This window comes from Trichosurus vulpecula, chromosome 9 (genome assembly GCF_011100635.1).
Source record: "Trichosurus vulpecula isolate mTriVul1 chromosome 9, mTriVul1.pri, whole genome shotgun sequence".
Lineage (NCBI taxonomy): Eukaryota > Metazoa > Chordata > Mammalia > Diprotodontia > Phalangeridae > Trichosurus > Trichosurus vulpecula.
This window is the reverse complement of record NC_050581.1, coordinates 172,897,455-172,924,990: the sequence shown is the minus strand read 5'-3', so window position 1 is coordinate 172,924,990 and position 27,536 is coordinate 172,897,455. Positions and strand designations below refer to the sequence as shown.

Below are 27,536 nucleotides of genomic sequence, written 5' to 3'. Positions count from 1 at the left end.
GTGAGTCCAGCCAGCCACCCACGAGTCCATAAGACACCCACATGTGTTGTCAAGTGTAGGAATTTGCTCTCATAAAACTTGTTTACTCTGGTAGTTGAAATTCCAGAGACATATTCCTTGCATGGAGTATGCTTAAAATGACTTCTTTTTGAAAAAGGGAAACAGAAATGAAGCTCTTACAAGCATTATTTTACCCAGTTATCACCAATCAACCAAAAGCCATTTATGAAGTCCTGACTGTGCCAGGCACTCTCTAGGTGATGGAAATAGGGAGACAAAACTGAAACAGTTCTTGCCTTCAAAAACCTTCCATTCTCTGACTTCTCTTGGGATGGGCTGTGCCATCTATTAGAATATCTCTTAGGCAGCACTTTATACATTCCTTCATTCTCCATTTATTCATTTATAGCCCAGAGCAGCTAGGTATCAAAGAGGAGAAAGCACTGGACTGGAGTCAGGAAAACATGAATTCAAATTCAGCCTCAGACACTTACTAGCTGTGTGACCCTGGGCAAGTCACTTAAAAATCCATTTGCCTCAGTTTCCTTAACTGTAAAATAGGGATCATAGCAGCACCTACCCTTCAGGGTTGTTGTGAGGATCAAATAAAATAATATTTGAAAATAATATTTGTAAAGGGCTTAGCACAGTGCCTGGCACATAGTAGGTACTATTTACATGTTTATTCCATTCTCCCCCAAGCAGTTTTGTATCCAGGTGCAAGGAATACATTCATTCAACCAACAAACATTTATAAAGTGATTACTGTATACTAAATCCGGCGTTATACTTTTAACCATTCTACTTGCTTACAATTTCACTTTCCCCCAAATGCCAGCTCTCCCATAGTCAAGAAACCTTAACCAGTAGTGCTGGAGCCCTAGAGAACTTTGATTCTCTAATATGGAAGTGGAATTTACAAAAACATCCCTTTTGTCTCCCTTCCAAAAATAGGCTTAAGATGCCCAACAATAAGAGAAATGTCAGAAGAGAAAATGCCCCTTTGACTCCCTTTCCTTTTTCACTCCTCCCCCACCCCACCCTTAAATTACTTAACAAAGAAGGAAAGAGAGAATGGGAGATATTTTCATTGGGACCCAGCCAGGTACAGGAAGGAAATATTACAATAGGCAGTTGTATTCTCCTGTATAGGTGCCCAAATACCATATAATTGTCAATTGTAGTTTGTTAGCTGTGTTGGCCCCAATATATAAACTCAGATTTTCAGGTACCAATCAATCCCTCAGGCTGAACAGGGAGAATTCCTATTAGAAAGACTAATAATCAGGCTCCTGATGTCAAAGAAAATTTGTCTTTCTTGCAAAAGGGAAGGGAAAAATGATGATCTCTCTGATGCCTATAGAATGAAAGCCATACTGACACCTACGAGATTAAGGCTAGGTGCTTGCAAATTTCTAAGGACAAAGTTTGAATAGAAACCAGAGGTGTTCTAAACTGCCGGAAAGAAGGGAAGACTTACCCTAGGAAGAAGCCTTCCAGCCAGAGTTTCAATGAGTAATAATTATTCTCTTAAGCCTGACTAATATGTCATTGGGACTTCACTGGCTATTCACAGCACCGGGTAGAGGCTCTATTTTACAATAGTGGTCATTGGCCATGTTCTGTTATTCCACTCCAGATGGTCCTATTTTCCACTCAACCTCTGAGCGATCTCATATTAATGCAAATGATATATCTTAAGAAGAAAGACCACGAGACTCAACCTGGTTTTCTTTGGAAGATGAATAATAAGCAGGAATTCCACCCCCTCCCACCATATTTAAAGTTCACAGGATTTACATAATGAAATTAATGAACACAGTGAAATTAACAAGCAGAGTACTTTACCTTATGCACGCAGGACTTTGCATTCAGAAAAAAGAGCTCCACTGTTGTTTTGTCCTTCAGAAACGATATGCTCTCAATGTAAAACCTGAATGGGAACAAAGTAAGTTCACTTTCTTAAATTAAACTTCCTTCTCCCACGGGCGTCACATCATTTTCTTATTTATTACACTCTACCCCACCCCAAACCCCAGCAAAGGAGTCACTGCCTTTCTTTTCCTGATTATTATTATTAAAAAAAATTGGAAAAGGGCTCTAACATGAAATGTATTTGCTGCCCGGTACCATTTATTTTACAACATTCATTTCTGTAAGGGACTTGACATGAACCCACATAATGCTAGGTTGTTTCTTACCCTCTAGGGCCGTGCTTGTGATTTCATTAGGATAAAGAACTCTCCACGAGGAAACGCACATTCTCTGCCATTTATAGTCTAGAACACAGAGAGGTTAGGCGATTTGCCCAGGGTCACACAGCCAATGTGTGCTAGAGAAAACCCAAGTTTTCCTGGCTCTGAGACCAGCTCTCAATACACGAAGCACACTGCCTCTCTCTTACTCTTTAAGACTTTTGCTGAGTAAGAACTGCATAATCAGACCCTGAGGCAGTCCACGGAAATTTGTTTTTCTGACTCCAGGTGGGGTTTAAGGGCCCCAGGCTCACCCAGTCAATCCCTCTGCATTAGAGGCACCCTGGGCTTTCCCTTGGCCAGAAGCCAAGACTGGCCCATAAATGCAATCCCAGTCTTTTCTCATGCAAATTAATGTATTTCTGGTCTCCCACTCTCTCTGCCCTGCTTTTGATAGCGCAATCTGTGAGATTACACTGAACAGGTCTCTGTTTGCTCTGGCATTTCCTTCTGTGTAGGACTGAGGCCTTGGGGACTGCCTATTTTTGTCATCCTGGGATGATAAAGCTGGTTGGTGGAGGCAGGTTCTTTATGGAGGCTGAGTGGGAAAGCTTAGGTTCCCAAGTGGTCTTCAAGTGTTTGTGCCTGGCCTTATAAATAATACATTTGATGATTGAGTGGCAGGGCTCATTTGGGGGTCTGGGAAGAGTGCTTCACTCTCAAATTGGTTTGAGTCATGAGAAACCAGGGCTCAAGTGGCAGCCACAGCCCCTCTTTGGCTGGGCATTACGGTGGTGTGATACTGGCCATGAACTGCCCAGTGAATTTCTTTACAGAGGGGAAACACTTAAAAGAAGGTTGGAGAGTTTGTCCATAAGAAAACAGTAGACTTTCATTTTTGCCTTTGGATCCCAAGTGCTTAGCATGGTACCTGACATATATTAACTGATCAGCATATATTTATGAAGTCCCTACTATGTCATGTGCTAGGTATCATGCTGGGGATACAAGAACAAAGAATGAAACTACCTCAACTTGCGAGGGATTTTCATTTTAATGGAGCAGATGACGAATACATTTATTTTTATGTTGTCTCCCCCTATTAAAATGTTAGCTTCTCAAGGGCAGGGACTGTTTGTTTTTACTTGTATTTGTATCCATAGAACAGTTCCTGACACCGAACAAATGCTTAATAGATGCTTGTTGACTTGACCTGATATATAAATATATAAAATGAATAAATACAAAAAAACCCCAAAGTTATTAAATACAAGATAGTTTGGGAAAGAGGGTACTAGTATTTAAGTGGGATTAGGAAAAGTTTCATGCACTCTGTGGTGTGTGACCTGAATTTTAAAGGAAGACAGGGACTGTGAGGTAGAGGTAAGGAGCAAGAGAATTCCGAGAATGTGGGAATACAAGCACAAATATATTGGGACAGGCTGTGGGATGCTATGTGTGTGTGTGAGGAACACAGAGTAGTGGCTTAAATGTTTACAGACAGCTTGAAGGCAGCTTTATCTACAAATTCGGGGCTTCATAAAAGATCTACACCCCAGGTAGGTGAGCCATCAAGGCAAGTACAGGGAACAAAAGACCATAGTCTGTCTATGTGTACTTTCATGGATTTGAGAAAGGGAACTAACTGGGGAGGAGAGGTCTAGGCTTTAGAGAAACGAAAGACTTCATTTTTGAAATGTCAAACCTCGTGGAAGAGGGTTTGTGGAAGCAGGAGGGTTGGAGCAGGATTGGAATAACCAAGAAAGAAGAGGAAAAATAATAGAATGTCAGCTGGAGATCTGGAAGAGACCTCTGAGACCATGGGGTCCAATCACCTCATTTTACAGATGAGGAAACTGGGGCCCAGGACATTTAAGTGACTTGCCCAAGGTCACCTAAGGTGTAATCATCAGAGAAATAGGATTTGAATCCAGGTCTCCTGACTTTAGGAACATTGTACCGTACTGCCTTCTTACACATGATATGGTAACAAAGAAGGAGATTGTTTCAGGTGCTTGGAAGAATGGGGGCAAAGAATAATAAAAACTCACATTTCTACTTCACTTTAAAGATTGCAAACTCTGTAAGGCAGGTATTTCCAGTATTATTATCATGGCCGCTTTATAGATGAGGAAGAGGAGTCTCAGATAGGTATGGAGTGATTCACCCAAAGTCACTCTACTTGGGTTAGTGCTGGGATTTGAACCCTGGTCTCACTTGACTCCAAGTCCTATACTCTTATTAATAGTAATATTATTATTATTAATAATCATTATCAATTAATTATTAATATTGATTGCATTATTAGTTATGAATAATATTAATACTCTATTAAGAGTACTGGATTTGTAGGCACAGGACCTTCTGCTTCTTACCTGACATTGGGCAAGTCAACAAGTCTGAGATGGGGCAAGGCCCGTCTCTGCGTTTCAGTTTTATCATCTGTAAAATGAGGGAACTGGACTAGATGAACTCAAGGTGAAGCTAAGAAGATGCTCCTATGCTACGGAGATAAGTATATTTAAGAAAGGCTAATGAATTCTGACAGTGGTGAAATCAGAAGTGGGGATCATTTATTTGGCTACCCTTCTAAGAGCCCAGCATATTTTTCTGCAGAAACCAGAAGTTAGATTGGGGGTTTTAACCACAGGATGAGGGGATGTGACTTGTAAGTGAAGAAGCCATTACCTTGGGTTCACTTTGAAGAGGGGTCAATGGGATGGAAGGAAGAAAAAGTATGCCATTTCTGCTGAAGCCTGATAATTTTTGAATTATCTCACCTACTACAAACTGAAAACAAACAATACAATATACATAAAATGAATGAAATCACCTTCTGGTCCTCAGTTGAAATGGCAGTCTTACCTTCATCATTACTATTATTAATTATTAAAATGAGCATAATAATGCTTGCAATGTCTACTTCACAGAGCTGTTGGGGGCAAAGTGCTTTATAAATCTCAAAGCATGACAAATAAGAAAAGTGCTATTATTAGGGGCTAGAGCTCTGGACCTAGTGTCAGGTAGACCTGAATTCAAATCGTACCTCAGATGCTTACCATATGATTCTGGGAAAGTGGCTTAACCTCCGTTGGCCCTAGTTTCCCCAAGGCATATTAATAACAACTACCTCTCAGCATTGTTGTGAAGATATAATGAGATAATATTTGTAAAGCATTTGTTAAGCAGACCTTATAGTCCTATATAAATACTAGCAATTTTCCTTCATTTATCATTATCAGCCTCCTCCTCCTCGTCATCATCCTCATCCTCATCCTCATTTTGTGGCAACGCTGAAGCTCAGAGAGATGAAGTGATGCAGGCAAGGCCACACAGCTAGTTAGTGGCAAAGTTCTCTTGACTGTCCGTTTAGTGCTCTTTCCATCACATCATGCTGTGACCTTGGGACAAAAACAGCCCTGTCTCATTTTGTAGGTCGACTTTTCATTACAGATAAAAAGAGATTGTGACTATTATTAGTATCGCTATTATCATGGCTGTTATTATGGTCATACATTTACATGGCACTCTGACCTTCTCTCTTTTCACCTTTTTGTGAAAGGTGAACTTTCACACTCGATTTATACTAGCAATCTGTGAAGTTAGCATCAGTATTATCGGTCCCATCGGATAGATGAGATATCTAAGGCACAGAGGAGTTAAACTATTTACCTATGGTCACAAAGCTAGCTGGTGACAAAGTGAGAGTTGTGAAGTTCAGGCTACCAGTTCAATGTTTTTCTATGATGGCATCTTTTATCAACCTAGTAGCCATCAGGCTGAGATTATGTTGCAAGAAATAGCTGGTTAATCACTTTCTAGAGACAAGAAATGAGCTAATCTTTAGTGGGACATACTATCAACCATCTCCTACCAGGTTCAATTGAAATAACCAATTAGCATCTCTCATTAGCCAAGAGAAAGAGGGAAGAGTCAGAGGAAGTATAATACAGTATAGTCCCTATAAGAGATCCTTAAAAGATGCCAACTGCTTTCAATACTGGAAGGGTAGGAAATAGCCCTGCTTTGAGTGGATTCAAAGGGCAGAATTACAATCAACTCAGTTTAGTTTGATTCAATATCCATTATATAACCAATAGTTGCCTCCAAGACACTGAGGAAACAGAGAAATACAAAACAAAACCAAACAAGAAAAATGAAGATCTCTGCCCTCAAAGATCTCATACTCTACCAGAGATATCTTACAAAATAAATGTAAATGTGTACAGAGGAGAGGTCAGGAGTAAACTTGGGACTAAAGAGTGGAAGTTCCAGAGCAGCAGATTTTGGGCTAATATGAGAATGAATTTTCTACAAACAGGGGGTCTGACATTGGAATGAGCTTGCTTGGTACCAAGAGATCAATCTGTCTTTGGATGTCGCAGAGTCCAAGTCTTTTAGAGTTGGAAGAAATCTTAGAGATCCTACTTATTAGTTCAATACCTTCAGTTTTAAAGATAAAGAAACTGAGGGTTAATAGGCTAAATGATTTAACCACTCACACAGCTATTTCATATGCAGTAATGGAGAAAGGCATTGGGACCTGGGCAAAAGAGTGTTGGACTTGGATGTGGTCAGGAGAACCTGGTTTGAAGCCTGGCTCTGAAAGTCATTGTGTGTGACCTTGGTTCATATGATTCAATAATCTGATTCTTCATTTCCTCCACTATGAAAAAGGGACAATGATGATAAACATTTATGCAATACTTTGACATTTGTAAAAAGCTACATTGTCATTTGATCCTGACCCATTAGGTGGCCACTAACTTCACCCCCATTTGACATATGAGTAAATGGAGGACTTGGCAAGTCCGAGGACAGGCTTGGACTCAGGAAGACATGAGTTCAAATCCAGCCTCAGCCACTTGTGTGACAATGGGCAAATTTTAACCTCAGTTTCCCCATTTGTATTTATACTATTTGTAAAGTGCTTAGTACAGTGCCTGGCACATAGACATTATTATTATTGTGTCTATACTGTCTACCTCAGGAGAGAAATGATTATTTCTCTCTTATATTAATAACCAATTATTGAATTAGGACTAAGGTTTTTTTTTTCCTTTCTATTTCCTCATTCAGAAATCAGCCCCTTGTAGGTTATTTAGCCAGCATCTGAAGGATATTGATGATAACAATCTTGTTCAGACCCCACCCACATGGGGAAACCCATTGTGTTCTACTCAGCCTTGAAGGTGGTAGGGTACAGATCCTTTGTCTAGATTGCATAGGGCTGGGGGGAGGTGGTAGTGATGCTCTGGGAATAGGATTGACATAATCAGTCAGGTCCCCCAACCCCTCATTAGAATAGGTTCATTCTCTTATTAATTATTAACCAATCAGAGTTGATTGGTGTCTGTCAGGAATAACCTACTCTTCCAAACGCATAAAGCATCAATAGGACTTGTCTTTTGTTTATGAGAGACCATCCTTTTATTAATTATTTGCTAGCCATAATTAATAAAATGATTAATTACCCAGAAATTATGTCTCTCAAACTTTTTACATGCCAAATCACAGGATTCTTCTTAGAAGAACTCCTTTCTAAACTTTTAAAACATTATATAAATGTAAGGGGTTGAGGTAAATGAAGCAATCAATTGCCCCCCCACCCCACTTAAAAGCACTACCAACATACTCTGGTTGGGGGATGTGTAATTAAGAGAGGATTCCTAATTCCCAGATGCTTGTGCTGACATGAGTCTGCTGGTGTATAGTGGTCTTTAGCCACTGTAGACATTGAGGTAGTTGTCCAGAGGAAAACAGATTCTTCAAGGTGCTTCTCATGTTGCTATAGCTCCTTGGGCATTCATTAAAGAACTACCTACAGCAGCTAGGTGGTTAGAGTGTTAGACTTGGAGTCAGAAAGACTTGTGTTTGAATTCTGCCTCAGACATTTGTTAGCTTGAGTGTACCTGGGCAAGTCACTTGGACTTTGTCATCCTCAGTTTCCTTATCTGTAAAATGGAGATGATAACAGCACCCACCTCCTAGGGTTGTTATGAGGATCAAATGAAATGATGGGCATAAATCCATGACCTCCTAATGGATGTATACTTATACATGCAAGCTATCATCAGAGTGCTACAACGATCGTGTATCTCTGCCATTTGGTAGCATGTGATCTCGAGCAAATCATTTCTTATTTCATCTCTCTGGGTCTTAGTTTCTTCACCTGTAAAATGTGGGTGGTGGCGTTGGGGGCTGGATTAGTTGTTCATCTGTAAATGAAGATGATAGCACCTATAGTACCAACCCCCTATGGAGGAAGATGAAATATGAGAATGTGTATGTAGAGTTCTCTGTGTGTTATAGAAGGCTGGCTACAGAAAGGAAGATGGCGGCATCATCATCATCCATCATCATAGTCAGCATTATCAATGTCAACTCTATGGTTCCCTTTAGTCACCAATTACTACTATCTCTCCTGAGTTTGTTAAGAAAGGCAGTATGGTTTAGAAAGAACATTACATTTGGAGTAGGAGAACCTGGGCTTGAATTCTAGCACTGGGACCTTGGACAAGTGACCTCACCTCTCTGGGCCTCAGCTTACTCCCTTAAAAATCCTATGACTTGTACAATTTGATAGCTCACCTCTATGATATCATCCCTCTTTACCATGCTAAATTGGTGCACAACTTTTTCATTCTTTCTCCAACTTTCGGCATACCCCAAAGAAAAGCCACATTTGTAAACATTGCCTAAAACAACGCTCAGCAGTATAAGAAGTCAAATGCTTGTAGAAATACAGATACCTGATGCCTTTAAAGAAAGTACTGGATGTAATGAACACTGAACATCACCATCAAAGATGAAATCAACTCCATGTTGACAGACAGGAAAGACTGGTTACCCAATGTGGGAGTGATTTCAGAATCAACCATGTGCAGTCAGACCATTGACAAGTTAGAGCAAAGTTCGAAATCAACGTCAAATGAGAAGACGAGAGGTGAGAAAATTTTAGGTGCAATTTCTACAATATCTTATCGCTTTAAGTGAATTGTTCGCTCATAAACATGGGGAATAATAAAGGCCTACTCTGATTGCCAAAGTTGCTTAGGACAGTTTAATAGATATAAAACAGTTACCAAAAGAAAGAGTCCAGAAAGGCCCAGAAACTTCCTTAGTTGACCAGCATTTGTTCTCCTTATGGAAGAGGTGACATAGGACAATGGAAATGGAGAGTAGAGACTCCCTTATTTGCAAAACATCTTAGAGATGGATAATGTCAGATTATCTCCCAAAACAGAAAAAAATAAAGGAAGGGGAAAGTTAGCCTGAAGATCGGTTTGGGCTGAGAGGCAACGATGTGATAGGTGGGAAGAATCACACTTGTATTCAAACACTGGCTCTTTGGCTTGCTAATAATAATCACATTGCACATTAAGGTTTTCACAGCACTTTACCTGTATCTTCTTATTTGGTTCTTGCAATAAGCCTGTGAGGCAAGGACTATAATTAGTCCTATTTGTGAGATGAAGAAATTAAGGCTGAGAGAGGTCAAGTTACTTGCTCAAATGACACCCATCTTGGATCCAGGGTGCACAGTGAAGGATTCCAGCTTAGGTTTTTAATGATTCCAAACCCAGGGCTCTAATCACTAGAGTTGGAATTAAGGTTCGAAATAGAATTAGGGCTGAGGTTAGGGTTAGAGCACTGGGGTTCAATTCCAGCCTCCAACACTTACACGGTATATGGCCCTGGGCAAACCACTTAGCTTTTGTTTGCTTCAGTTCAGAAAATGGGCTAAAAATATTCCTCCCTTGTTGCAACTCAACTTATATGTTTTGTCTTTCTCATTAGAATACAAGCTTCTTGAAAGCAGGGACTCTCTTTGTTTTGGGGTTTGTATCTCCAGTATTTGGCACATACTTATTAAGTGCTTATAAACACATTTTGTTCATTCATTCAGAAATACATTGTTGGAGGTGACACAATTTTAATGGAGCTTAGGGAGCAGTTTTCAAGGTATTTCAAAGAGAAAAAAATTAAAGGAGGAGAAATGATCTCAGAATTTATTAATGACAAAAAAAACTATAAAGGTGACATCACTAACTACCATCTAATATGTCTACTTTCTGCCATAAAATGTTTATGAGAATGGCTCATGACTATATCAAAGGACCACAGAATCATAGATTTAGGATTAAAAAACACTGGAGAGAGAATTTTTAGAGGAAAATCACACACAAAGAAATGGACAATGAAGAGTTCCAATATAAGGAAAGGAATCTATGTATTAATAGAAGAGCAAAGAGAACATATTCAAACAACACCAATAGAAGCACCAGAAATGAAAATGGAATTTCCTCAGGATAAAATAAACCTCTTGGGACTTCTTATTGTTCCTCTCCAATACACTGAAGAAACAAATCAAGTCAAAGTAAAAAACTGAGTGCAACCAAAAAATTCCTAGATAAGTTGATGAAACTCAACAATTTTGAAATATCTATGCAAATGATAAAACATTAGATTATTTCCTTGGGAGACACAATCATAGAAACAAAAGGGGAAGAAGAAAATGGGGAAATAATATATTTGCAAAAGGAATTGGAATCTATATGGTCAAAAGTTAGGGGGACAGGGAGAACATAAGAATTTTAAGGCTTCTGGAAAACTGCGAAGACAAGAAGAATCTGATTGCTGTATTTTAGGCTATCATACTAGAAAACTTCCAAGAAATAACAAGAAGGGTCCAATTATAAATTGACAAAAATCACATGATGCCAACATAGGTGAATTTCCAGTTGAGTTCACCTAGACATATTATTATCAAGCTTTAAGGACAAAATATTACATGACACAAGAAGAAATGCATTAAAAATAAAGATTAAAACTTCAGATTTCTTTCAAAACAAAAAAGAAGCTAGAATATGATATTCTGGAAAATTAAGAGGTATAAAACTTCACTCCCAAATTTGCTACCTGGCAAAACTAACACTCCTTTTTGAAGGTTAAAAAAATGGTCATATAATGATTTACATGAAGTTTGAAGAATTTGTGACTAAGGCAACTATAAGGCAACTTTTAATATGAAAAACCAATAAGAACACAGAGACTGAGATTATCAAGATATATTCTTGTTATTAACTAGTAACTGTAACTTTCTATCTCACTATAATCACCTTAGGGAGATCATAAGACAAAAATCTTGTTGATTTGATTAACAGCTGAATGATCCCTGAAAGAGAAAAAAGGGAGAGGAGGGAAGAGAGGAATACACTTATATTGGGCTTCACAGATTAAGGAGTATTTGTGTATGAGGAATCCCAGAACTACATTCCTTTCTCAAATCTAGTAGAGGGTATGGAAGTCAATTTTTTCAAAACTTATGAAGTGAATAGTATGAAATACAGGAACTGTGTCTACTATTGACTGTATAGATATGTATGTGTATTTTATTAAGCCTGGGATAGGATCAACATGGTGGAATAAGGAGGCTTGAATAAGCTTCTGACAAAAAAAAATTGATAAGCTAGTATAAATTTGATAAAATAGATGGTCTTGGACTATGTAAAGATTTTCTGCATTAAAAAAACATAATAGAAACAGCCTTTTGGATTGGGACAAGAATATTTGCAATAAACATTTATAATAAAAGACTGACATTCAAAAAAAGAATATGTCAGAATTTTATGGGTAACTTCTGGTATAGTAGATAGAACACTGGGCTTGGAATCAGAAAGATTCATCTTCATGAGTTTGAATCTGGCCTCAGACACTAGCAGGGTGATGCTGGGTAAGTCACTTAACCCTGTTGGCTTCAGTTTCCTCATCTGTAAAATGAGCTGGAGAAGGAAATGGCAAACTTCTCCAGCATGTTTGCCAAGAAAACCCCAAATGGGAAGTGAGAGATGACTGCAACTACTGAACAACACAAAACCATATTGGGAAAAATTCTGACATTGGAAATACCGAGTGAAATACTTGGTTTAAAAAAGAAGAAATCTGGGTTGAGGGAGAATGTGGGTTTCTGGAGGAGGCTATGGATTGCCTTTCATTGAATAAGTTATCAAACAATAGCCTAGATTGTAAATTCCAAGGTAATACTTCCAATGTCTTATTGGTCTTATTCTTCCTTAAACATTGCTTGGAAAAAAGTAGACAGCTAATAAATGTTGGTTCAATTAGAAACAAAGGAAAGAATATACAATTCTGCATTTATTGCTTGTTTTGATTACAAAAAGCTTTTGGTTTGCTCACAGCCTTAAAGGTAGGTAACTCCAATGTATATACTAAGAGTATTCAAGATTCCTTAACAGATACAGTTGTTTAGATTGACTGGGTTTCAGTATCAGCTGAGGCACAGGTTGAGATACCTGCTCTTCAGAGGTGCTTATCAATAGAATAACAGATGACTTTGTTCAATGATCGACTGGCTTTCAGTATCAGATGAGGCACAGGTAGATAGATACCTGCTCTTCAGAGGTGCTTATCAATACAATAACAGATGGCCAATGCAAAGTCAATATAGAAGAGAGTTTTTCAGTCACTCCTGGTTATAGTGATTGCATTGAGTGCTCCTTCTGTGGCATCCATGATCACTTGAGATTAGCCTAGCAATCCATACAAACCACACAGGTGAAGAAAACTTACTGTCCAGACTATGACATTCAGCAAGTATTTATTAAATGTCTACTATGTTCCAGGTGTTATGCTAAATACTGAGGATACAAAGAAAGGCAAAAGACAATTGAATGAGCAGCCCACTGAGTTAAGTCCATTGGCACTTGCCTCTCTATAGAAAGACAATTATTTGAGACCAGAATTAGGAATCACAGAATCTTGGAGTTGGAAGAGATCTCAGAGACCATTTAGTCTACAATCAAAAGAAGAGAGCAAGATAGATCATGTATGGGAAATTGAATATTTAATGCTTTCAATGATTTTAAGATACTTCCTGATGCAAAAGCCTTTCTTATTTTAACACTAGCTTTTTCCTGGTGATGCAGTATGACTGTGAGTCATGGAATGTCATGATCTGCAAAGAATCAAAATTATGGATGAACCAAAGAGTAGTGGAAAGATGCATGGATAGATGCACATTACCAGTGAAGACTTGTTGATAAGCAGCTGCACAATAAAAGGTAAAGCTTTTGAGGACATGTTTGATTGGAAAATGTGTTGGGCTGGTTACACATCAATGGTGAGGGATAACACATGGAAGACCCAAGTACTCTACTGATAGTCACAAAATGTTACAGGAATGAGAGGAAGGTCTCCAGTTTATTGTTTGGATTCTCTATGGAATATTTGTGGAAATACATAGACAAAGAGAAAGCCGAAAATCAAATAGTTCCTTTCTTCAGGGATCTTCCCTTCCAGGGGCAGGTAGATGGTGCAGTGGATAGAGTGCTAGGTTTGGAGTCAGGACAGGCCTGTGTTCAAATGCTATCACAGATGTTTACTTAGCTGTGTGAACCAGGGCAAGTCACTCAACTGCTCTTAGTCTCAATTTCTTCATCTGTAAAATGGATATAATAGCACGTCCCTCCCAGGGTGGTTGCAAGAATCAAATGAGAAAATATTTTGAGCTCAGCTAACTATACACTAATCCAGGCTGCTCTCCTATTTTGATAGATCATCTGAACCAACACTCTAGACCATTAACAGAAGAAGTTAATAATCTCTCTCCTATTGCTCTAACTCATCTGGGCAAACTGAAATTGTAATTAGTTAAATACACTGTTTCTAAGAGTGAAAACATGGCTGCGTTGTGAGCAGCATAAAGGGATGAGATCACAGATCCATTAAGGCAGAATAGATCGAGATAGCATTTAAATGAGAGGCAGCAGAGAGCTGACCTCTGACTCTGAAAGACCTGGATTCAAGTCCTGTTTTTGACACATGGTGGGTTTGTCACCTTGGATAAATCCCTTAAATTCTCAGTGACACAGGCAACTCTCCACAACAATACATCACTGAGTACATGCCAATCTACATTGTATAAAGTGAATTTTCTCCTCTGGGAGTTCTCTCTATCAATTAAATCCCAGGTCCAGTCTTTATCTCTATCCTATTGTCTAAATAAGAGATATACCACTGAAACAAACCTTGGATCATAGGCCTAGGGTTGTAAGGGACCTTGGAGGTCACTAAGACCAACACCCACATTCCACAGATGAGGAAACCAAAGGTCAGAGTGATCCAAGGTCACACAGGTGTGTCACCGTGTGACTTATAAACCCAGGTCTTTCGACAGTTCTCTTCCTATTAGATCCTGGTTCTCAACCTTTTATGTGCGGGTGTTAATAGATCCCTTGGGTAGTCTGGCGAAACTTACAGATACTTTCCCAAAATGTTTTGCTGCCTACGTTCAACACTGAAGGAAATGTCAAGTTTTAGTTAGCAATTAGTGAAAAATAAAGACTTCTTTTTTTCCCCATTCAAGTTTATAGACTCCCTGAAATCCATCTCTGAATCTGAGGTTAAGAGCCCCTCCATGAGACCATACTGTTCTCTCTTACTTATGGAAACTTCAAATGGCAAAAAGGCTTATCTTTTGAATGCATGAAAAGCATTTTGTGTTCTTCTTTTTTTGATTCAAAATCATTCTGTAGCTAGGTACAACTATGCAAATGCTAAGTAAACGAAGTATAAAAACCTTCTGGCTTCTTAATTAAATTAAATATATCATCCAAGGCTTTCATTTTAGCTTTCTTTGCAAAAGACTTTCAGGATTTAGAGATGAGAGACATTAGGGATCAGGTAATTCAAACCCCATCATCTTACAGAGGGAGAATTGACATGATTCGCCCAAGGTGAAACCAAGAAGTGGAAGGCCTCCTGATTCAGTGATAGAATTTTAGACCTAGAGGTAAAAGGATCTTAAAGCCTCATCCCTCTATTTAAAGCTGCAAAGAATCTCAAAGGCAGTGCTGCTGGCTTATATTTGCCCACCAGAGCCGATTGTTTCATTTTCCCTGTGAGCATTTACACTTTAGAAATCTGCAAATGCTAAAATCAGAGCTTGATTTATTATTTTTTTGATTGTCTGGACTTTAAAAAGTGATAGAGAAAATGTTAATGATGCAGATCAAGCTTAAAAGTGTGTTGAGTATATTTTTTTTCTTCTGGAGAGCTGAATGTTAAACATTTACCAGCATATCTCTGCAAATGCCACCTAATCCAACCCCCTCGTTTTACAGGCAAGATCTAGATAGAATGATTAGGTGACTTTTCCTGGGTCAAAACAGGCAGCAAACATCAGGGGAATCTGAACCCAGAGTTTGATTTCCAGAGTCAATGATTTCTTTCCCTGTTGAGAGGCTCCTCTTCTCAATGCCAGAGGGGGAAAAACTTTAATTTAGGTAGTCAAATGAAAAATTCAGCCCTAAGAAGAGGTACTGCTTTTGTGAATAAGTATGTATCCCAGGAGATAAACCTTAATTGGCTTACGATGTCTTATTTATTGAGAAGACAATTCACTTGGTGAAGGTTCACATCTTCTTAGCCTGCCCATTTTTTTCCCCTCCCATCAGCACCAGGTGCTCCCCTTGCTGCCCTTCAATAATGAAATAAGACTGTGTCACAGAAGTGATGAGTGTGTGTTCTGTGTCAGAGGAGGAAAGGCTGCCTTTGAAAGGTGACAGGCATGAGGATCCCAGAGCAGGGCAGCATTGGGCTGCCCTGATGCTGATGAGAGGCCCTTGAGTACCGTCATTCTTTAAGGCTTTAGCTGCAGAAACAGGAAAAGCACACAAATACAGGGTTCGTTTATAGACACGTCTGTACTCCCTGACTTGAAATATTACAATGGCCTCAGCTTTTATCTTGGAATTTGAAAGTGCCAGGGAGAGAATGTCTTTGGTGGGCAGTCATCAATCTCCGTCCAGAATATTTTCCTTTTGTCTTTGTCCGAGTCTGATAAAGTCATAGTGTCTTTAGCTTGGAAGAGTTAGACATTCTCCCTTCTAATGCCCAACATTTTACACATGAAGAAACTGAGGCCCGCCGGGATGAAGTGGCTTGTACAAATGGTGGACCTCAGAACAGAAGCCACAGCTTTTGACTCCTTTGGCGGGGGTCCCTTAAGTAAGGGGAAATGACCTATTTGGAACGATGGTTAATGGAGCTCTTCCTAAACTACTTTGGCCATAAACTACTTGTGGCCGTGAACTACTTGCAGAACCTAGAGATCAAGACAGGCGAATTCATGAGGTATCCCATCCCCCCTCCACCCTGCAGTAATCAGGGCTCTCTCCCCTTCAAAATGATTAGGCTTTGTTCTTTTTCTTAGGCACATACACACACACTCATGGTAAGACGCCTATACACAAACAATACATAGATGCATGCACACATGCACGCACAAATCACATACATACACACAAACACACATGTATATACACAGAATGCACACACGTGTGCTATTTACCTGTATGTATGTGTGTATATGTGTATAAATGTATGCATGTATGTATGTGTATATACATACATTCTCTCTCATGGCAAGACACTCATACAGAAACAACATAGGAAGCCATGTGCACACACACACAAACACCCACATACATGATACACATATACACAAAAACACAAGCACATGTGCCTATGTGCCTGTGTATACGTGTCTATGAAGATGTGTATATATACAAACATACACATGCATTCATGTATACATACATACACACACAATCCCACCTGTAGGCCTCTTTATGGTGGGGACTGTCTCTTTCTTCCTGACTTTGGGGACTCTAGTATTTTCCCCAGAATGTAGCATAGTACCTTGTGCATAGTAAGTGTTTACTAAGTGCTTGTTGAATTGAACAGAATAGTCCTGGGGCATCGATAAAGGGGAATTGGAGAAATGTGGACATAAAATAGTAAAATTAGATGCATTTTTTTATATTCTAAAAATACCAGACCTAAGTATTTTTGATTTGCATGTAATTTCCTGTGAAGGAGCCGTGTGACTTCTTTGGAGCCAGGAAGACCTGAATTTGAATCTTCCCTCTGCCTGGTCCTGGCTATGCGACATTAGGCAAATTACTTAGCCTCTCAGTTGCCCAGGGGCACTAAGTGGTTAAGTGACTTGCCCAGGGTCACTCAGTGTATTTTCAAGATAGTCCTTAAACAGAGGTCTTTCTGACTCTGAGGCCATAAAGCTTCTCTTGTCATCATTATTATCTTTTGGTTTTTAAAAACAATTTTTTACAAATATTCTCTCCCCTTTCCACTGAAGTCTAGCTATTAATTATTAGCAATATTATCAACATTTTTATTGCAATTTGAGGTTTACAAAATGCTTTGCAAATATTACCTCATTTGCTGCTTACGACAATCTTGGGAGGTAGGTGCTATCATTAACCTCATTTAGCAGGTAAGAAAATTGAGGCTGAGAGAGGTTAAATAATAATAATGATAGCTAATGTTTATGGTGCTTTAAAGTTTGCCGAGTACTTTACAAATGTTTTAGGAAATTGAGAGAGGTAAAGAGACTGGTCCAGGGTCACACAGTTATTAAGTATCTGGGTCTGGGTTTGAACTCAGGTACTCCTGACTCCAAGCCCAGCACTCTAGTAAGCAACATTTAATTATTAAAATCATTTTTCTGAATTTAATGTACACCTAAAAAAGGGAGAACATTTTTATAACAAAGTAGAACAGAAAAAGAGAATTATATGCGAAAACGTAAATCTCTATTATGTAGAGCTTCCTTTAAAAAAAAAAGTCAATTGATAAACATTTATTAAGCTCCGACTATGTGCCAGGCACTTATGTTCATAGGAGAAACATAGAGGATGAATGGGATGGTGTCACAGGGAAGGCACAGGTGGTATGGGAATAAATGTTTAACAACCAGCTGGGGGAAGGAAGTATGCCTAATATACTTTCAGTTTAATCTGTGTTATTAACACTTTCTAGAGCCCAGACAATCAACAAAACAATAGGTCAAGCCTTGATTTGTAGTTTTTGCAGCTCTCCGAGGTGTAAATGTTCGAAGTGAAAATTTGATCATCAAGTCTAGTAGAGCTGGCTCCCTTCCACGCCTTGAAGGCACTAGCTTTAAGGAGTAATGGGAGAAGTTTCTTGTAGAAGGTGGGGTTTTATTTAGGATTGTCGTTGTTCGTCCTTCATTCTCAAAGACTTGAAGGAAGCTCAGGAAGCCAGGAGGCAGAGAATTCCAGGCATGGAGGAGTGGGGGATGGGCAGCCAGTGAAAATGTCCAGGACCTAGAGATGAAGAGTCTCGTGTGAGGGACGATAAAGGGGCCATCGTCACTGGATGGCAGAGTCCATCAGGGCTGGTTGTGGTGGTGTCAGCATTAAGAAGATGAGGGAGGGAGGGTGGGGCAAGGCAGGTTTTTGAATGACAAAAGAGGATTTTACATTTGATCATCATCATCCTGCTAGATCCCATCAGCCTTGAGACTCCACCTCATCACCCCGCTTGGTCCCTCTGATTGGAGGATGGAGCCTGAACCCCCAAACCTCCATTTCAGGAGGGTGCTCGGCTCAGAACACCCATCTCTCACCTGGGTGCACTATTTTGGGGTTTCTCTGGTTTTTCCATCATGCCCCCACCCCTTTACCCCCATTCTTTAGTGTGTTGTTTTCTCCTAGTAGATTGTACGCTCCTCGAGGAATTTTGTATTTGAATCCTCAGCCTTTAGGTTGGTACCTGGCACACTGTAGGCACTTCATAAATGTTTATTGCCTGACTCACTGATTGAGCTACTAGAGTTTACCTGTGCTTCAGGAAGATCAATCTGACAGCTGATCGGAGGGTGGATTGGGATGGGGAGAGACTTGAGGCAGGTAGTTCCACAGCTCAGGCCTGAGGTACTATGGTAGGGGCCTGCACCTGTTCTGTGGCTGGCTCGGAGGAGAGAGGGGCCCTTATTCTAGAGACATTTCCAAGGTAAAATTGACAGGCATCTGGCAGCAGACTCACTATGTCACCTCCAAAGCCAGCCTGCTTGTCTCTAGCAAGAAATTTTTAAGCACCTACTATATGCTGTTCGCTGGGGATACAAAGATGTAAAATGAAGACATCCCTGCTCTCAGGGAGCTTCCATTGGAGGCATGGGTCCTGAGAAAGTTATTACCTTTAGTGGATGTGGAAACGAGTCCCTTCTTTACCAAGTGTAATGAGTCACATAATGGGTTTTTAAAGTGTGTTCTAGCAGTCTGCCACTTCTCGGTCTTGTCTAGTTCTTAGTGAATAAGAGTCCACCGTGGTCTCTTTAACCTCTGTGAGGCTAATGGCAAAACGTTCTCCCGGCTTCAGGAGAAGAAGATTTTCCTTCCATTGCTGTCCTGGAGAATACTCTGGAGAAACATAATTTTCCTTGCTCTATATTACACCAAGATTTTCTGGCCGTGTCTAGGGGAGCTTTTGAGCCGGAGAACCAGAGAATCTTGTCCAGGCACGCTAGGCCCAGCTCGTTGCCCACCCACGGGATGATTGTCTTCCAGTGAACTGTGTGAGTATCTGGGGCCCCAGAGTGCTGAGCTGGGCAGGAAGTGGGGAGAGGAAGCCCGGGAGATATTCTCCCTACCCAGGCTTAAGAGATGTGTCAGGAATGTGTGCCAGGGCTTTCCCCTATCCGGCTCTTGTCTATAACAGAGCGGGTGCAGGTGCGTAGGGGGCAAAGCTGGGGAGGGAGAGAACAGTTGGAAATGCTAACTGACGATACATGACAAGAGGCTATTCAGAGGGGGAGGGGAAGAATTATAATTATAATAACTGGCGTTTATTTGGTACCTTCTATGTGCCAAGCGCTGTACAAATATCGTCTCATTTGATCCTCACAACAACCCTGGGGCAGGGGAGGTCCTATTTTACAGTTGAGGAAACTGAGTCAGGCAGAGGTTAAGCGACTTGGCTAGATTTGAACTAAGGTTCCCCCTATTGTCCCGCTCTCCCCCATAGACTCTGACACTGTAATGATGGTGAGGAGGACTTTCACCTCCAGCTTTTTAAATTGCACATTGCACATAGGTCATCTCATCTAGGTGGTCCAGTAGGCAGCGTGCTGAACTTGCCATCAGGAAGGCCTGAGTTTGAATCTCACCTCAGACACTCAGTAGCCGCGTCCGGTGCTCAGCACGAGCGCCCGGCACACAGTAAGTGCTTAATAAACATTTATCGATGGATTGACCCGGGGTGAGTCACTAAACTTCTGCCTGCCTCAGTTTCTTCCTCTGTAAAATGGAGTTAAGGGCTTTGCAAACCTTAAAGAGCCGTAGGAATGTTAGCGTTTATTATTTTAGCTCACATTAGCTCTGTTGGTTTGCTTCTATGTGTTTTATCATTCCCATTTTGCAGATGGAGGAACCTGAGGCTCAGAACTAAAATGTCATTGGTGGCATTCGAACTCAGATTCAAGTTGTGCCTGCCCTTTACCCTGCTGTGGCATACCATAAATATGGGTGTCGTAAAAGAAGCTCAGGATTTGGGGTCAGAGGACCTGGGTTTGAATCTTGGTTCTGCTACTTTGTATGTAGTAGCTGCTCAGGGTAGAATTTGAGCTTTGCAAAGGACCTCAGTGTTCTTCTAGCCAACTCCTTCATGAAGAGAATGTCCACTACAGCCAGAACTAGCTGTGTGACCTTGGACAGGTCAGGTAACCTCTGGCTCAATCTTCTATAAAACAATGGGGGTTGGGGCTAGCTGAACTCTAAGAGCCTTTCCCCTCTAACTCTCCCATGATCTCACCTCAATATCTGTGTCCTAGAGGAGTCTTTTCTTCTTCTGACCTGTTATATGCTGAGACTGCTTCTGCTTTCTTTCCTGTTGACCTATAAGTAATCATTCAGGAGCTTCATTTGATACCCTGGCTTATAGGACCCTCTTTCTTAGAAGAGCAGAAACCATTGTCATTCCAATGCCAAGAATCAGGCCTCATAGGGATGGCTCAAGAAATCTATGCGGAATTCTTTTGTGCTGAATGGCAAAAAGGATGAGGGTCAGAGACATCTGGGAAGATGTGTGTGACCTGGTGTGATGAAGTAGGCAGAACTCCCTTCATGTTATATGATGACAACAATATTATAAAGACAACTTGGAAAGATTTAAGAATGCTGATCAATGTATGCCCAACTCTGCTTCCATAGGATCGATGATGAAGGAAGATGAAGCTTGGTGCAGAGGACCACGATGTCTATGATTCTACAAGACCATTTGTGAAGCTAAGTTTATCACCTGACAGAGAGGGTAGAATGAGAAATAAAGCTTTGCACATGGGCACTGTGGGGATTTCTTTTGCTTGAGTATACACGCTGGTTACAAAGATTTTGCTTTTCTTCTTCTTCATCTAACTTGGGGATCAGTGGGAAGGAGAGAAAATAAATTCTTGTTAATTGAAAAAGAAGGTAAAGTGGAAAAAAAATAACTACTGTACACAGGGACCAGAAATAAGAACAGGAAGACTGTAACGGAGAACCAAGTCAAGCATGAATATGTGTGGTTAGGCTCTCTGTTTTTCTAGAAGTCACAGGTAAGTCAGCATCTGATAGTATGATGATAGTGAAAAGAATGCTGGCTTCAGAGCAGGAACCTTAGTTGAAATCCCAGCCCTGTTACCTGTGTAACCTTGGGTAGGTCACTTTTTAGGACTAGAAGGGATCTTAGAGGCTATTGAGTCCAACCCTCTCATTTTAGGAAACTGAGGCACAGGCAGGTTAAGTGAGTCACACTCAGCTAAGTAAATGCCTTCAGTTTTATCTATAAAATGAGTGGGTGGAATGAACCGACCTCTGAGAGCCCCTTATCTGTGATCCCATAATCTTCAGGGGTGAGGACCATCCTCTTTTGGTTAGTACTGGTGCCTGGCACATATATAGCCCAAACTCAATCAAAATGACATCACTCCACTCCCTTAATTTCCACTCCAAAACCTACTCAGGTGGGAGGTAGCGGCTGGGTAGGGAGCCCACTCATGCACGACGAGGGAGCCAAGAACTTCTCCCAGCTCATATATCTTCTTAGAGTCTTTAGCTTAAAGGAGATGTAAACTGTTATTTCTCTGGGGTTTTTAATCACATTCCTTAGCACAGACAACATGCTCTGGGAGTTCTCCTGTTTCCAATAAGCTGGATCTTGCACTGAAAAGACAAAACTAACAGTAAAACCAATGCAAAGAATTCTCTTTGTCATGTAGTCTGTCTTTAAAATCTAAAGTATGTTCAGGGCTTCCCAATCTTAAATTAGCCCATGGATGACAGCTGTTACTATCACACACTTGCTAGCTGTGTGACAAGTCATGGAATTTCTTTGGGTCTCAGTTTCCTCATTTGTAAAATGAGGGACTTGGACCAGAGAGTTTCTGAGATCCTTCTAGCACTATGATCTAGGACCTGAACTTTAAAGTACTATATTAAGTCTGGCGTTGTTATTGCATGGAGGTATGCTTGTGACTCAAGAGCTGTTCCTTCAGGAATCTATTCTTTGTGAAAGTCAAATATTATTTAAAAAAAAATCAGACCAGGGTATTTAAGTACCTAATATGCTTCTATTACTAATTTATGTACTCCCTATTATGACCTTGGGAAGTCTAGGCCTCAGTTCGCTCATCTGGAAAACGAGGAATGAGGTGAATGGCGCATAAGGTCTAACTCTATCTACATTTATCAGTGGTCCTCAGTTTCCTTAACCAGTTAATTGGCAAGCTCTCACTCTACACACGATACTGTGCTAGGTACTGGAGACACACAGACAAGAGGTCGAGATGCCTTCCATGATCATTCTTTGACCTCTGCAATTACTAGGAACCCAAACTCTTCTTTATCTCCGAGGCACCAGGAAACCCCCTTCAGGGAGAGCTTACCAACGCAGCCGCGGACTGCCAGCAGGTGGCGCTCCCGGCCCAAAGGCTTAAGCAGTGAATCGGAAAAGAGAATGGAAAACGGCAGAAAAGAAGCCAAGAGGAGGAGAGCGAGAGGAAGAAGTGAGAGGAACGACAGAACCGCCCTGGGTGGGGGGGAAGCCCCCCAGCAACGGTGTCCCGTGCCCCACGGAGATCCCGCGGTGCACTCTGTGTGGGGCACTCCCTGAAGGATCCGGGGGAATGGGAACTTCCCCGATGAGGTCACTGCTTACAGCCTCACTCTTCTGCTTAAATACCCTGGTGTCCTATCAGGCTGTTCAGAAGCCCACATCTGGGCTGCATTAGAGGCAGGGCTCTGACGAGGCACATGTGTTTATGGGAGATAATTCAGAGGGAGATAACAAGCCAAGGGCAAGAACATCCCACAGAAACCTGGAGGAGTCTGGATGCTGCCAATCCTGCTCTAACATAGGGGAGAAGAGATATGTGTGATGATTGTGTGCACATCTATCTATCCATCTGTCTATCCATCTATCTATCCATCTATCCATCTATCTATCTACCTATCCATCCATCCACCCATCCATCTATCTATCTGTCTGTCTTCATTTATTAGACTTTTTTGAGACTCCTACATAGAGAAACAGATGAAAAGTTTGCTAGAAAAGAAAAGCTAGTTGTAAAAGGAAAGCTAGATGCCTCTAGCTCTTGGTTAGTCTTCTTTCTACTCTGTGCCAATGCCAGAGTGAGGGCGCTCCTTCTATAAAATCCATCCCAGGCATTTTCACTTGCCGTCCTCGAGGTGGCTTCTAGGGAGAAAGGCTGACTTTCTCATATCTCACGAGCAGATTCTCTTGTCGACTTAGTGCATTTTCCAAAGACAAGAGCCCTTTACCATATAGAAAGCACTTTACGCCTATATTAGTATTTTTCTGGATCTGAGGCCCCTTTGACAGACTGGTGGGGCCTGGGGCCACTTTCTCAGAATCAGGTTTTTAAATGCATAAAAGACAATACATAGATTTACAAAGGAAATGAAATACAATGATCTAAATATTAAAAAACCAACCAACCAACCAACCAACCGAAAGAATCCTCCAAAACTAAACCAAGTTCAGGACTCCAGGTTCAGAAGCCCTGCTAGGCCTAGGTGGTGTTTAATGTCTCCTCCAGTTCCTTTGACCTTGAAAGGCAGTGGAAGCTGCTTCGAACAGCTGCACTCTATGGCCACAAGGGCTTGAACAGTTGCTGAGCTTAAAGCAGGCCAGCAGTCACCATTTGGGTCTTTCATGATCCTTCTATTTAGGGGCTTATTCAACATGAATAACCACATTGTTGTGTTCAGTCCTGTTTGACTCTTCCTGACCCCGTTCGGGGTTTGGGGTTTTCTTGGCAGAGATACTGGAGTGGTTTGCTCCTTCTCCAGCTCATTTTACAGATGAGGAAACTGAGGTAAACGGGGTTAAGTGACTTGTCCAGGTTCATGCAACTAGTAAGTATCTGAGGTCATACTTGAATTGGGGAAGACGAATCTTTCTGACTCTAGGCCCAGCACTCCATCCACTGAGCCACTTAGCCGCCCCAAAATGATCAAGTGGGTAGATAAAAATGCTCTTTTTCTTTAGGGTACAAAGTAATCAAATCAATTTTTGTCCCCCACCTCTGAGAGACTGAGTGTGAAGGCAAAATTTCCTGATTATAAAGCTATCCAAAAGTGGAATGGGCAGCTGTAGGAGCTTCTCAATGGACTGCACCTCATTGGAGGTTTTTAAGCCCAGGCTAGAAGACCACGTATCAGGTGTAACTACAACAACTAGCCTGCATATGGTCCTTTAAGGTTTGTAACATGCTTTACAATATTATTTCTTTTTATCTTCCTGATAACCCTGGGAGCTAGGTGCTACTGTTATGTCCATTCCACAGATGTGAAAACTGAGGCAAAGCAAATTAAATGAATGACTTGCCCAGGTTCGCAGCAAGAAATGAGTCCCTGAGGCCAGATCTGAACTCCTGCCTTCCTGATTCTAGGTCTGGTGCTCTATCCACTGAGGCATCTAGAGGGCACTCATTTTAAGCAGCGGGCTAATTTATTTCTTAGGACATGGCTGTTGAGGTTCCTGCGGCTCTGAGATTTTTTGATGAAGGAGAAGTATCATCAACAACTCTGTTTTCTCAGTCCAGCATCAATGTCTGCCATTTGAAAGGCAACAACCAACTAGAAAGGGCAATACCTTTGAAAGTTAAAAAAAAAAAAAGAAAAAGCGTCCCATATATTTATTTTCCAAAGCACTATTTTTTTTTCATGTTCTATGACCTGGATCATGTCATTTAACTCTTTAGTGTCTGTTTCATCATCCCTTTTATGCAGTTGGAGGGAGTAACACTCGCCATGGTGATCTCACTAGACTGTTTTGAAGAATGTTAATAATTACTTGATAAGAGCTCTGAATGAATGGTCAAGTCAAAACAATAACACATTAATTAATGTGTCACATTAGAGAGACGATAACATTGTATGATGGTTGTAAAGCATCCAGCTAGCTCCAGGCCCATATCTGGGACAGCATCAATACACATTGACAAGAAACTATGATTTTAGGAACTGAAAAACAAACATAACTAGTAAAAGAAAGTGGTTCCCAAATAAATGTTTATTCCCATATTCCTTGACCTCTCCAAGACCAAAAGTTATAGAAAGATTATTTAGAAGGTTGGTGGAAGGCACTCCCGAGCTAACAAGACCTACTGATGGGTCGTCTCCACTAGGTTTCTGTTCTCATACTCCCTCATGAAGCAGAGGCATCCCTGGTCTTGAAGATCATGCTAATGGGGCAGAGCCTACCAGGTTTTCAAGGCTTTGGGTGCAGGCCTAGTAACCAACTGTTTGTATCTGAAGGCCAGCCTAGCTATCTAAGTTTGACTGATCACCAGAAGATTCACCAGTGTGGTAAAAGCTTAGGGCCATAGCAATTTAGGAAGAGGGAGCATGCTTGCCGAGTCAGATGGAACACTCACATTCATAAAATCAGACTTTGAACCATGATCAAAAGACAAACAAAAACAATCCTATGTGATGTTTGGCTTAACTTTGCCCCCCAAGGCAAGATATTATGAAGCATCATTCTCTTTGTCACAATTTCTTAAAACAATACTGCTGTTTATTCTGCCCGTAATGACATATACTAAAAATACTTTTACGTTACAGACAAGCCATGAAGGGTAAGGCTGTGGCTACTCACCTCACGGCGAAGTACAAAGTGGCTGGACCTGGTTTCTTGGGCAAGTCATGGTCAAGAACTCGGTGATCTAGTTGCAGCCAGATGCTCTGACCTCTGTGGGGAAGAAAATAGGACGGGCACAAATCACAGGTCTCATTTTAAAAAAGAAAGCCTAGTAAGATGACTATAAATTTTTCCCTCTTTCTTTGCAGTTTTGCTACTTAGGTCAAACTATTATGTCATTTAACTCTTTAAAATTGCTAATTTCATCAGCTAAATTTAAAAATTAAGTTTGATCAAACCATCATATTTGTGTTTAGTTACTCTTCAGTCGTTTCAGTTGTGTTCAACTCTTCATGACCCCTTTTGGGGTTTTCTTGATAGAGATATTGTAGTGACTTGCCAGTTCCTTCTCCAGCTCATTTTACAGATGAGGAAACTGGGGCAAACAAGGTTAAATAACTTGCCCAGAGTCACATGACTAGAAAATGTTTAAGGCTAGATTTGAACTTGGGTCTTCCTGATGGCAGGCCCTGCATGCTACCTACTGTACCACTTAGCTATTCCTTTTTGTGCTTAATAGGAAGTGACAATTCCATCCCTTAAAATGAAGAAATGAGACATTCTAGATGTTCAGGAATGGAAATATTTTTTAATAGAGCCCATTACTACCAGAGGCACATTTTTCTATGAGCATGTTTATGAAATAAATAATGAAGCAGCTATTTATTTATTTATATTAATTTATTCAGGAACTTGGATATATTCAATTTTTAAAAAATGTAGTTCTCTATTGACTAGAGTTATAAGACGTAGAACTGATCTTAGAAATAATTTAGGCCAAACCCTCATTTCTTGGTTGAGGAAATATAAGCAAAGAATGTAAAGCAACTTGGCCACATAGCATGAAGAAGCAAAACTAAATTTCAAACCGATGTTCTCTGACCCCTTTTCACCAAGTATATGGTATTATCTCTTAAGGTTCTGGAGCTGAAGATCATTTAGTTCAATCAAGAACAAGATAGTTTGTGCGTTACAATAGCTCCAAACCAACTTCTTCAAATGGATTGCTGACCCTAAAAAATGGAAAATAGGTAAAGGAAAGGACATTGACATCGACTAAGAATATTTCCTGAAGGAGTTTAAGTGATGGAAATAAATCACCCCAATAAGGAGGCCAAAACAGGCCAGAAATTGGCTCAGCCAAAAAACAACTGATCTCCTTGCCAAGTGGAGTGATATGGCAGCCAAGAGCAACACTGGTTTAGAATAAAAAGTCAATTGCAAATGTCATGGAGGTTATTATGTAAGCAGAATAGTCTCCTGACACAGCAAAGAGACATATCATTCCAA

General features: G+C 40.6%; 1 protein-coding gene across 2 annotated transcripts in view; it reads right to left on the bottom strand.

The window, feature by feature from the left end:
• Window positions 1-27,536, bottom strand: part of FRMD4B (FERM domain containing 4B) — a 159,959-nt gene that overhangs the window by 107,818 nt on the left and 24,605 nt on the right. For both annotated transcript variants that reach the window (XM_036738724.1, XM_036738725.1), the window contains exons 4-5: window positions 26,205-26,297; window positions 1,849-1,933 (exon numbers count right to left, since the gene is read on the bottom strand). In XM_036738724.1, coding sequence (XP_036594619.1) covers window positions 1,849-1,933; window positions 26,205-26,297 — 178 coding nt within the window. The remainder of the gene's footprint in view (window positions 1-1,848; window positions 1,934-26,204; window positions 26,298-27,536) is intronic.